The sequence below is a fragment of the Giraffa tippelskirchi genome, chromosome 12 (assembly GCF_054371585.1).
Source record: "Giraffa tippelskirchi isolate mGirTip1 chromosome 12, T2T-mGirTip1v1.2.pri, whole genome shotgun sequence".
NCBI lineage: Eukaryota > Metazoa > Chordata > Mammalia > Artiodactyla > Giraffidae > Giraffa > Giraffa tippelskirchi.
In genome coordinates, this window is record NC_137286.1 from 87,667,650 (window position 1) to 87,680,690 (window position 13,041).

The 13,041-nt window shown below is 35.5% G+C and overlaps 1 protein-coding gene across 20 annotated transcripts in view; it reads right to left on the reverse strand.

Moving 5' to 3' along the window:
• The window catches only part of ZC3H13 (zinc finger CCCH-type containing 13), a 106,864-nt gene that overhangs the window by 71,369 nt on the left and 22,454 nt on the right, over window positions 1–13,041 (reverse strand). For all 20 annotated transcript variants that reach the window (XM_081547327.1, XM_081547324.1, XM_081547329.1 and 17 more), the window contains exon 5: window positions 6,332–6,440. In XM_081547327.1, coding sequence (XP_081403453.1) covers window positions 6,332–6,440 — 109 coding nt within the window. The remainder of the gene's footprint in view (window positions 1–6,331; window positions 6,441–13,041) is intronic.

Genomic DNA, 13,041 nt, shown 5'->3' on the forward strand with positions numbered 1-13,041 from the left:
TATTTCATTGCAAATGCATATAGATGTCTTCAGAGCCTACTGGCACTATTATCTTTTTGTTATTAATGTCAACAAGCCTAGAGGAGGAAATTTCACTGACTGCTATCCTAACACCTGACCACATTGGGACTGACCACTTACAAACTGAAGAGCCTTCTCAAGTCACACTTTTAGCACTTAAGATCATCATTTCTTAACTTGGGGTAAATAAAAAAAATGAAGAACTAAAAAACAAAAAAAGATAAAGGAGTCCTACTTGATTGCTTAAAGCACAAAAATATGGACATCACTGACATTCTTTATATATAAAGAATTCCTACTAATTAAAAGGAAAAGTGGTCAAAGGACATGAACAGGCAATTCATAAAAAGAAATGCAGATGACAGACAAATAAGTCTTTTTCATGTATTAAAGAGCCATTTTTTCCCTTAATGGTAATATTTGGTGCTGGCAAAGGCACAGACAAAAGGCATGTTCATTCTCTGGAGGCAGCGATGTAAACTAACACATCCAGCCTGGAAAATAATTTGGTGGCCATGAATAAGAGCCTTAAGAACATTCATACACTTTAATATGACAATCTTAGTTCTAGAAATCTATTGCAACTAATAATAGATAAAAAAATAAAGCTTTATAGTCTTCTACACTGCCCTACAGAAAGATCTCTCCATGTCATACACAAGGTCAAACAACTTCATTTTAACATCTGCAACACATTTCACGATATGAACATATCATAGTTCGTTTAACCATTTTCCTTCTGACATTTCGTTTGTTTTCAGTATTTTGCTGTTAAACAAGACTTCAGTGAGCACTGTGATACCTGCTCTGGTTTACAAGTGCAAGTATTTTCTTTTCAAAACAGATTTCTCGAATTAAATTTGCTGGAGTGAGTGTCATTTTTAATTTGCCAAACTATACTTGTTTGTTTGGCAAACAATATTTTTTTTTTCCTGACAAACTATACTATCGCCAAGTAGTAGTATATTGCCAAATACACTCAGAATTTGATTATATTAATATTTATATTAATGTAATTTATATTTTTATAATATTGCCAAACTATACTCAGAAATTTGGAGGGCTTCCCTGGTGGCTCAGACGGTAAAGAATCTATCTTCAATGTGGGAGACCTCAGTTCGATCCCTGGAGAAGGGAATGGCAACCCACTCCAGGATTCTTGCCTGGACAATCCCATGGACAGAGGAGCCTGGCGGGCTACAGTCCATGGGGTCACAAAGAGTCGGACACGACTGAGACCACACGCTCGCTTTCATACTCAGAAACAGATTTACCAAAGTAAACTTCCACTTGATAATATTAGTATTTTTCACTTCTTCCAGTATGATGGGTGAAGAATGTTCTCTCTTTATTTTCATTGGTATTTCCCTATAGTAAAGCTGAGCATTTACTGGCCATTTCTATTTCCACTATGAATTACATATCCAATTTTTTTATTTTTTGCCCATTTTTCAACTGAACTATCTTTTTCTTATGTATTTGTGGAAGTTCATTATATGTTTATACAGTGTTTTTACTATATGCTTACACATGACACATGTCAAGTATTTTCTTTTAGTGATCTATTTTTAATAGATGACTTCTATGTTTAGTTAGGTACAAAATTTTAAATCCTTATGTAATCAAATCTTTTATGGATTCTGGATTTTATGCTTTATTTTAGGAGAATGTACATACCTCCAAGATTTCCCAAATATGTTCATACATTTTCTCTTCTACTACAATGGTGCTTTTGCTTTCTATATTACTGCATTGGTCTTTGTGGTAAACAAATATGATAAGTTTAGAGAACCAAACAAAAAATAAAGACTTGGGGAATGGGAGCTGGAAATACATGAAACAACTGGGGATGATGAAAAGTTTTATAGGTACATAACAATCTATACTTGATCCTGTAGGCAATAGGAAATCAGAGAATTTTAAATAGGGGAGTGAAATGAACTAATTTATTCTTTTAGAAGTTCACTCTAGCTCACAGAGAGAGAGAAGATATTTATAATATGTATACCGATTAAGAGATTTCGTATTCAGACTATATAAAGAATGGGTTGTGTGCTTCAGTCATGTCCGACTCTTTGAGACCCCATGGACTGTAGCCCCCAGGCTCCTCTGTCCATGGGATTCTCCAGGCAAGAATACTGGAGTGGGTTGCCATTTCCTTCTCCAATATAAAGAATATTCAACAATCAAAAAAGGTAGTAACAATAAAGAAGTAGGCAAAAGTCTATAGAGTTTACAAAACAGGTGGTACAATGGCTAGTAAATGTGAGAAAATTGTTAACTTATTACTCATTAGGGAAATGTATACTAAAACCACCACAGTAAGATACAACCACTTATCTCTAGAATGATTATGATGAAAAAGGCAAAAAATACCACAGAAAGGAGAACTATTTTTGACTTGACATTATCTACTAAAGATGAACATATGTAGACTCAATGGCCCAACAATCCTACTCCCAAACATAAACTCAAAAGAAATGAGGACACGTTTATCAAAGGTATGATAAAGAGTAGCAACTTATTCAAAATATCCCCAAACTAGAAATTAACCAAATGTTTATTGACAGAAAAATGAATAAGCTATGGTATACTCATACAATGAACTACTATATACCAATAAGAATTAATGAACTATAACTATGTTCAAAAATCTCACAAATATATTGTTTTGGCTAAGCACAGAAAGAGTACATGCTAAAGATTTCATTTATGTAGACTTCAAAAACAGACAAAACTAACCCATGGTGGTAAAAATCAAGACAGCAGGCACCTTCAGGAGGTGGGGGTTGGGAAAGCAGTGACTGAAAAAAGGGAGTATGAAGGGGCTTATGGGATACGAGTAATTTTCTATGTATTGATGTGTGCTGCTTACACAAGCCTGTTCTATTAGTGAAAATTCAGTAAGTTGTACACATGAATCATGTACTCTTCTGAAAGTTATTATTATACTTTAATAAAAAAGGAATATTCTGTGAAGATTAGTCTGGGGTTCAAGTGGAGAATGATTTAGGAGACAAGACTAACCTCAATGCGTGAGGTTAGAGAATTATTTGTAAAACACACTTATAGGCAACAAATAAGTATCTTAAGAACTAAAATATTAGTAGTAGTAATTTAGAGTGGTTGTGAAAGTAATTTAGGTGGTTGTGAAAGACACTCAACAGATAGAAATGTTTAGATTTATGTTAAGTGTCTGGGTTGAGCGGAAGGAGTCTCAACAACGATCCTTAGACTTTGGGGAAACCAGTAGGAAAACTGGTGCCTTTAAGATATGGAACTCAGGTAGAGATATCCAACTGGTAATACCTCAATTAAGAGCTCTAGATATTGGAGTCATTAATATGTAGATGTTAATGATGCCCTGGGAGCATGATTTCATCTGGAGAGAAAAACTGAAAGTGAGGGGGAGGGGGGAAGTCTTGGGAAGTGGGAAGGGGAAACAACTAAAAGTTTTTAAAGCAGCTTCTAAAGACAAGTGGGTCTCAAAGAGCAGGAGGAGGACTCCCTGAGATCCCTAAGACAATTTCTGGAGTTCCAGAAGATCAAAAGTATTTCCATAATTCTACATTATTTGCCTGGTTTACTCAATCTCTAGAGTATATAGTGGCATTTTCCAGATGTCACATGATATGTGATATCATTAACAGACTGAATGCAGAAGCAGACATGGAAATCTCGGTATCTTTCATTAAGGTAGTTAAGAAGTTTACTTTAAGAAGTTAAAACGATTTGCAAAAACATTTAAAACATTGCCACCTCCTCCAATTTTTATTTTTGCTTTGCAAAGCATGGCTGTTTTCCATAAAACTGTATGCTAGATTTACTAGTGCCACTGATTAACAAATTAAAATTTAAAAATTTTCTCAGAACTAACTTCTAAAATGGAAACTACTGAAGCAGATAATCCACAAAAACAAAAGCTCTCCAGGGTGCTTAAAAAGAGTGAAAAGTGTCCTGAGACCGAAATGTTTGAGAACTACTCATACAGACCAACTTCTTCTGAGTCTAGCTAAAATTGCTATTTAGATTGAAAATGCAGAGGGTAAGCATATTAAATGAGGTCAGTCTCACTCTCTAAGTCTATGCTTCAATATTTCTTCAAACAGAAACTTTTAAACCATAGCGATTTACAATAATCAGAACCTATGAGTTTTAAAATTAAAAGAAAACCTAAGAAACAGCCATGTGAACATTTTGTATGCAAAAGTACTATAAAAGACATTTACTCACCTTGTAAAAGAATTTTACATATAAAAGGCTCCTGCAGTAAAAATCAGTTTAGTTTTTTTAAAGATGAGTCTAGTGCAAAGCATTGGGAAGGGATAGATGGCACACAAGGAGCCTCTGGAAGCCCCAAGAGTTTGAATAGGAAGACAGAAAACCCGACGAGTGACAGATGGATGCCAAGGGGAAAGCGTTTCAAGAAGTAAGGTTATGGGATGTGTCTCGTGCTGCAGGAAGATTACAGGAGAAAGAAACAAGTATGTCTTCATTTATTTAGCAAAAAGGAGGTCATTGTGACCTTAAAGGGCAGTTTTAGTGAAGATGCGCATCAGAAGACGGAATAAACATGAAGTGAAAAGGTACAATTTAGCTATAAAGTGGGAATAAACAAAGTAATGACTAAAAATAATAGGTGAAAAGAGAAAATGTGCCAAGACGGATCTTAAAGCTAAAAAAGAGAATGTAAGATAAACGAACAAGATTGCAGAGGTGGAAGGAAATCAGGGGTCTCTAATCTCATGCAGCAGGAGGGAAGCCTCTTATTAAGAACAAGAGGGAAATAAAAAAAGTTTAGTGAATAAAAACTAGTTTACAGATGTGCTGGCAGGAAGCTGAAAGAGTCTGTGGATAAAGAATTACATCATTTGTGTGTTATAAATAGCAAGCAGGAGAAAGGGGTTGGAAGGGTGGAGATTTAAGGAGAGGGTTTGAAAGAGCTACGATGAAAAAAAGAGCAAACTGACATAGGCTTTTCTGCACCTTTAAAATATTCAACAATTAGCCTGTACTACTGTAATGGAAATACAGAAGTTTCTGTTTTTAAAAATAAGCATCTAATGTATTTCAGAATGTTTTTTTCAAAAAAATAATTAAAATGAAAAGGAAAAACGTTGGGTGTCTTAAGAGTTAATCCCTTAGAATTTAGGAAAAGTTAGCCATTCAACTTTGAACAGTCAAGGTTTGGAATATTTACTGCTATTCTGTAGGAGGTATTAGTGTTACTTTTGAAATCCCAATGAACTAATAGAGAAGTTTCCTATTTGTTCTTAAAAGCAACTTTTTAACAGACAATACTGTATATACATGGAATGGATTTCCTTAAAAAGTACTGATGTTCAAATTGCTGGAGAGCCTCTTAAGGTACTTTTCAAGTATTAGTCTGTAAGTTTTCTGGGATATTTCTTAAATATAGTAGTAAATATTTTAGGCTTGCAGTCTCTTGGTTGTCACATGTACTCAACTCATCTACCGTAGCTCAACAGCAGTCACAGAAAATATGTAACCAACGGACATGGCTGTTCTCCAATAAAATTCTACTGCAAAAACAGGTGGCTGGCCCACAAGCTATAATTTTCTTCCCCCGGTCTAAGTTTTTGGCTATCTGATGAGGAAGGAAGTTACATTCTTAAAGTCTTTAGTTTTGTCATGTATAGTAGAGTAACAAAGCTGAATTACTGAAATAATTATATAAATTATATTAAAATGCCCAATATATCTACAGATGTGAGTTCCCTCTCTCTGTATTTGGTAGTGTGAGACTATAGTCCTCAACTTCTAGATCACAGAAGTGGAGAAGATAGAACACTCATGGTGTGGAAAATAAATGCTTATTTGTTAAAAGACAATGACTTAAAGGTGATTTTCCTAATTTTTCATGAACAAATCCCCCCCAGTTATCATCTGATATTACTTTCTTGAAAGATGAAATCCAACAATTTCCTGTAAATAATCTTCCCAGGTCTTTAAGGCTTAAAAATCTCACTTTTAATATTTTATGCAAAACAATAAACATAAATTTTGATTCTCTTAAACCTTGATACTGAGGAACTTAAAGATTTATAAGTGCAATAAATTCCAAAGTAGCATGATGCTGAACAGGTTAAGTTCTAGAGAGAACCGCTTTCTCTGCTTTTATTCAGCTACATGCCATTTCCTGCCTTATAACTCAGTAAGACACACAAGTCAATTAGATTCTGAAACAACAGGGAGATCACGGCTGGAAAGTGTTTTGAAGCCCACAGAAAAACCTACAAAGTGAACAATCAATACACTGACTATATAAACAAAGATTTTTGAAACTCACCATCTCTATTAGTTTCCCATTCTACATTTTCTTCTTCACTTTCTGGAGTTCTCTCCTTAGTGATTTTTATGTCTTCCTTTTCCCTATGTCTCCCTCTTGAAGATTCTTTCTAAAAAGTACATACATACGTACATATGGGTTATTATATTTATAAAAACTACAAGAGGTTGTTACTATAATACAGAATATTTCTAACTTCATCTTTGTTTCATTAAAGAATCAGTTTTGCAAACACTCATCCACTAAGTGGAAGAAGTAACAAATTCTAGAGTATCATCACAATGAAAAAACTGTATGTACTATTATTTATTTTACTAAAAAATGGCAAATGTATGAAGTTTTTAAAAGATACAATGAAAATCAAATACTTTAATACACATTTGGTGGTATACTACATATTCAGTTTCTACACGAACATTACAGGGGTAAAGTTTAAAATGGATAAAATACAACAAGAGGAACTGTGATTATATTTTAAAACAACTAGAAAAAGGTTACACTGTTCACAGTAGATTCTCAAAAATAACTGCTGATCCAGGACGTGTTATATATTACTAACAAACGAGCATTTAAAGACACCTAAGCAACTATACCAATAAAAATTAACTGAAAAAAAAAAAAAGACACCTAAAGGTAAATCCAAGCTCATCTAATAATTTTATAAATGCCTTAAAAGAGGGGATTTTCCCCATTTTGGTGTGGTAACTGAAATATTTAGAAAAGTTATCTTTATATTGCAGCCCAAAAGCCAAAAAGTTTAACATTTTATTCCAGGTATAACAGTAGCCTATACACAAAGCAGGATAAGAGTAATTCAGCTTGTAAAATTTAATGAAATATCCTATTATATAAGATGAAAACTCTAAACCACATTTTACTAAGTGGAAAGAAAACATAACCTGTGTCATGGAATTCTTACCTTCCCACTACAGTGTCTTACTTTTATTAACACTAAATCTTGACTATGAAAGACACTAAAACACAAGGATATTAAGTGCTGAAAGTTCTTTCCGGGCATTACCAGACATAAAATTTGGCTGCTTACAACACAAATTAACTTTTCTTTGTCTTCTTTTTAAAGAACTCTAGTATATAACTGCCCCTAAATTTTACTTATTTAGGTAGGAAGTCATGTTGTAAGTATTACTTGCTAAATGACATATATAGTTGCTGATACAACAGAGGCTGACAAATATTAAAAGACTATATAATAGAACCAGTCATGACAAAATGGTGAAAGATCAAAAAAAGAAAAGGAAAAAATAAACGCACTCCTATCTGTACATGAGACAAAAGGAGAAAAAGGAACACCATCTATTTTTACTCTTAAAATATATTCTGTGGAATATCAATGAAGAATTATTCTATATGCCATGCAACTTTTGAATGTTCTGTGGATTAAACCCACATACAAATGTGTGTGTATATACATATATTTATGTAAATATTTAATAACATTTATCCTACATATTGCAAGAGGAGAAGGGGACGACAGAGGATGAGATGGCTGGATGGCATCACCGACTCAATGGACATGAGTTTGGGTAAACTCTGGGAGTTGGTGATGGACAGGGAGGCCTGGAGTGCTGCGATTCAAGGGGTGGCAAAGAGTCAGACACGACTGAGCGACTGAACTAAACTGAACCCTACATATTGAAATTATACAATTTTTGCATTGCTTATTGTTTTCCAGTATGACTCTAATACTGTCCCCAGAGATCATACATAACTATTATTAAGTACTAGTGTAGGCTTTAATATGTGGTGGAATTTCAAGTTAGGAGATATGCTTTTGCCTAAAACTTTGTCACTATCTCACCTCAAATCAAAATCCTATGGACAGGAGCATGGTGGGCTACAGTCCATGGGGTCGCAAAGAGTTGGACATGACTGATTGATTGAGCACAACTCAAATCACAACAGAGGAAACAATTCTGATAATACCTAAGGCTCAGGTCATCTTTTAAAATGTTGTATTTCCTCATTTTTTCCTCTCCAAACAACAGTGTTTAACTTTTTAGGCATGTTATTCCTTGTAAAATAACATTATTTCTCTCCTTTTATCATATTCAAATGTGAAGGGTCTCCATTACTTGTCTCATGTAGCACAGGATGGTTTGCTCTATCACCTTCTTGTATTTCTTGAATAGAATGTTTTGTCATCTCATTGCTCTTAAATGCAAATATATTAATTACAAGTACAACCATTTGATTATTATGTATTCTAAATTAATCATTCTGGAACATGTACATGTTGAAATATTTGTTAAAGAACCTCAATATTTTAGCCAATACCCGTGAGATGATATATTTTATGAATTCAGAATTATTTGGATTTCAAAATATATTAAGTAACAATGCCAACAGGGTCTGGAGCAGCAACCTGTGATCAAACATACAGTTATTTTTGCAGCAAAACATATGAATTCACCAACTGGATAAAGGCTTCTTACAATTAAGAACTGATTTTGTTGCCAAATTAAGTCTTTACCTAACTTAGGAAAAATGTTTTTTTAATAAAAGTCTTTTACATTTCAGAAATGCAGTAAATAATTGTGAACTTTTACTTTCACTCTATTTCTACTTTATATCATTCATATTTATTTCTTAAACATTATATGTATGGACAGATTATATTTATTACAAATTTTATTTCTAGCTAGTAAGGAGCCATTAACAAGATTATGATTTGAAAAGAAGGGTTGAGGCTAAAAGAACAGAAAGACAATATTACTAATAAGTGATTAGCAACCATAATAATAAAATATTAGGGGTCCTTGAAGTAATGTAATTCAACCTCATATCCCATGTAGAAAATTTTTTCCTAAATTTTGTGTAGTTGTACAAGTCTTCTATTAGAAGAATTTCAGGGGAAAAAAGTTACTCCCAAGGTCTCCACTGATAGTTCTCCACTGACGCATTCTTTGCTCCCATTTTTAGACAGTTCTAAACATTATAAAATTATTTCATATACTGGTCACAACTTTCTTATATTGATACCTCTCCAGAATGTCTACTGATTGGAACTACTTTTGACCTCCACAATCATGTAAAACAAATCTAGTAATTCTTTGGAACTACACTTTACTTCTTTAAAGTACTGTACAATGCAACACTTTTGAGGACTCTTGCGAGTCCCTTGGACAGCAAGGAGATCAAACCAGTCAATCCTAAAGGAAATCAATCCTGATGTTGAAGTTGAAGCTCCAATACTTTGGCCACCTGATGCAAACAGCTGACTCACTGGAAAAGACCCTGATGCTGGGAAAGATTGAAAGCAGGAAGAGAAGGGGATGACAGAGGATGAGATGGTTGGATGGCATCCCTGACTCAATGGACATGAGTTTAAGCAAACTCCGGGAGATGGTGAAGGATAGGGAAGTCTGGCGTGCTGCAGAAGTTTATGGGGTTGCAAAGAGTCGGACATGACTGAGGGACTAACCAACAACACTTTCGACAACTGCAGAGGCCATAAAAGTAAAAAAATACACTTTCCAACCTACTAAAGATTTCCTTTGTTCACCTTTACTAATGCTTTTAGGACCCTCATTCTAAGGTCATTTTCCATCTTCCTTTTAGAAATTATGCAATCAAAGTTTCTTGGTAATCAACACCCTCAATTTTACCAAAAATTTTCTTTATTATATCCTCATTTTGAAAAACAGTTTTTCTGGGCAAATAACTATGGGTTAACATATTCATCTCAGCTTTGAAAATATCATTCCACTGTATTTTGGCTTCCATTGCTGTTACTGATGTTGTCCATCATTCCTTTGTAGAAAAGACCTGCCTTTTATCTCTGGGTGTTTCCAGTATTTTCCCTATGCCTCTCATGTTCTGCAGTTATAATATTCTACTTGATGATATGTATCGTGTTTTCTATATCTGCAGGCTTATGTCTTATCAATTATGGAAAATTCTCAGCCACTATGTCTTTCAACATTGCCTTTCCAATATTCTATTCCCCTCCCCCAAGGATTCCAATTAGATGTACATTAGATTTACTAAGTTTTTCACCCACCATTAAGAATTTCTTAGATATTTTTTATAATCTTGTCTTTATAGGCTACATTCTGAATAAACTCTTCAACACCACTTTCCAACTCACCAATTTTCTCTTTGCAGATTATGGTTCTCACCTTAAGGTTTTCAAACATTTTCAGTTGGGACACTTTTGAAACTGAAAACTTTAATGAACAATGCTTCATTGTGGCTTTTTGGCCTGAACACAAGCCCAACAACTTAGCTCAGTATATAGCTTTTAGGATACACATAACTGACATTTTGAAATTTTAAAATGATTCACAGATGTGCAATTTTGGATTATTTCAACATTATAGAAACATGGACAGCAAAGAAATTTAGATCTACACTTAGGAAACTATATTTCATTTGTACTATAATGAAGAAAAATCCCATAATAGGGTTATCAGAAGTTTTCTTTGATGAAGAAAAAGAAAACCTAGCTTGTCTCAGAATAAGCACAGTCACAAATAAATAAGATTATAAACTTCAAAAAACATTCAACAGATAACAAAGATCAGGTCATCTTCAAACACCACATTTTAAATACAAAGAGGAGAGGACAATTATTAATATTTTTGTTATCTATGTACCTAATAATATTGCACTGAACAGCAAAAACTATAGGAGACAGGGAGAGAACTAGACAGAAACACACTACTACTAAGATACTTTAAAAGGCATTCTTAGGGTTCCGGTTCAAGACGGCAGAGGATAAGGATGTGCACTTATATCCTCCTGTGAGAGGACCAAAATCACAGCAAGCTGTTCAACAACCATTGACAGGAGGACGCTGGAACCCACCAAAAAATGATACCCCAAAGTATATCAAGTCTAAAGATAGAGAAGCAGCAATGAGATGGTAGGAGAGGGGCACCAACATGATAAAATAAAATCCCATACCCACCAGGTGGGCAACCCACAATCTGGAGAGCAATAATACCTAAGAAATTCTCCCACTGTTGTCAAGGTTCTAAGCCCCATGTCTGGCTTCCCAGCCCAGGGATCTGGCAAAAGGACAGGGAATCTCCAAGGAATCTGACTTTGAAGGCCAATGGAATGTGCTTACAAGATTTCCACAGGACTGGGGAAAACAGAGACTCCACTTTTGGAGGGCAGCACAAACAAAATCCCGTGTGCATCAAGACCCAGATGAAAGCAGCAGTGATCCCACAAGAGGCTGAACCAGATCTACCTGCTAGTCCTGGAGGGTCTCCTGTGGAGATGTGCATCAGTAAATGCTCACCACGAGGACAGGGGCGCTGGCCACGGTTCTGGAAGGGGCCCCTTTGTATAAGTCCTCTTTGAGGTGGCCATCAACCCTAACATAGAGCCTCTAGACCCCAGGGCTGGGTCACCACAGGCTAAACAACTAACAGGGAGGGAGCACAACCCTACCCATCAATTCAGTTCAGTTCAGTGGCTCAGTCGTCTGACTCTGCAACCCCATGGATGCAGCACACCAGGATTCCCTGTCCACCACCAACTCCCGGAGCCTACTCAAACTCATGTCCATCAAGTTGGTGATGCCATCCAACCATCTCATCCTCTGTCATTCCCTTCTCCTCCTGCCTTCAGTCTTTCCCAGCATCAGGGTCTTCTCCAATGAGTCAGTTCTTCACATCAGGTGGCCAAAGTATTGAGTTTCAGCTTCAACAACAGTCCTTCTAATGAATATGCAGGACTGATTTCCTTTGGGATTAACTGGTTTATCTCCTTGCTGTCCAAGGGACTCTCAAGAGTCTTCTCCAACACCACAGTTCAAAAGCATCAATTTTTCGGCACTCAGCTTTCTTTATGGTCCAACTCTCACATCCATAGAGTACTACTGGAAAAACCATAGCTTTGATTATACACACCTTTGTTGATAAATTCATGTCTCTGCTTTTTAATATGCTGTCTAGCTTTGTCACAGCTTTTACTGAGCGTGGCCCTGCCCATCAGAGCAAGACCCAGTTTTCCCCACCACCAGTCACTCCCATCAGGACTCTTATCTCCTAGTCTCATCCACCAAGAGGGCAGACAGAAGAAGAAGAACCCCAATCCCACAGAGACTAGAACCAAAACCACATCACAGGAAGTTAACTAGGATGAAAAAGCAGAGGGTTTTGTCCCAGATGAAGGGACAAGATAAAACCTCAAAAAAACAACCAAACAAAGTGGTGACAGGCAACCTTCCAGAAAAAGAATTCAGAATAATTACAGGGAATATGATCCAGGATCTCAGAAAAAGAATAGGGGCAAAGATTTAGAAGATGAAAGAAATGTTTACCAGAGAATGAGATAAACTAAGGAACAAACAGAGATGTACAATACACTAGAAGGAATTAATAGCAGAACTGATGCAGAAGAATGGATAAGTGACCTGGAGGACAGAATGATAGAAATCACTGCCAGAGAACAGAATATAGAAAAAAAGAATTAAAAAAAAAAAAAAGAAGAAGAAGAAGACAGCCTTAGAGACCTCTGGGACAATATTAAACAAGTCAACATCCACATTATAGGGGTTCCAGAAGGAGAAGAGAGAGAACGGACTCGAGAAAATATTTGAAGAAATAATAGCTGAAAACTTCCTTAACATGGGAAAGGAAATAGTCAACCAAGTACAGGAAAAGCAGAGTTCCAGGCAGGATAAACACAAGGAGGAACATACCAAGACACATAGTAATCAAAATGATGGAAATTAA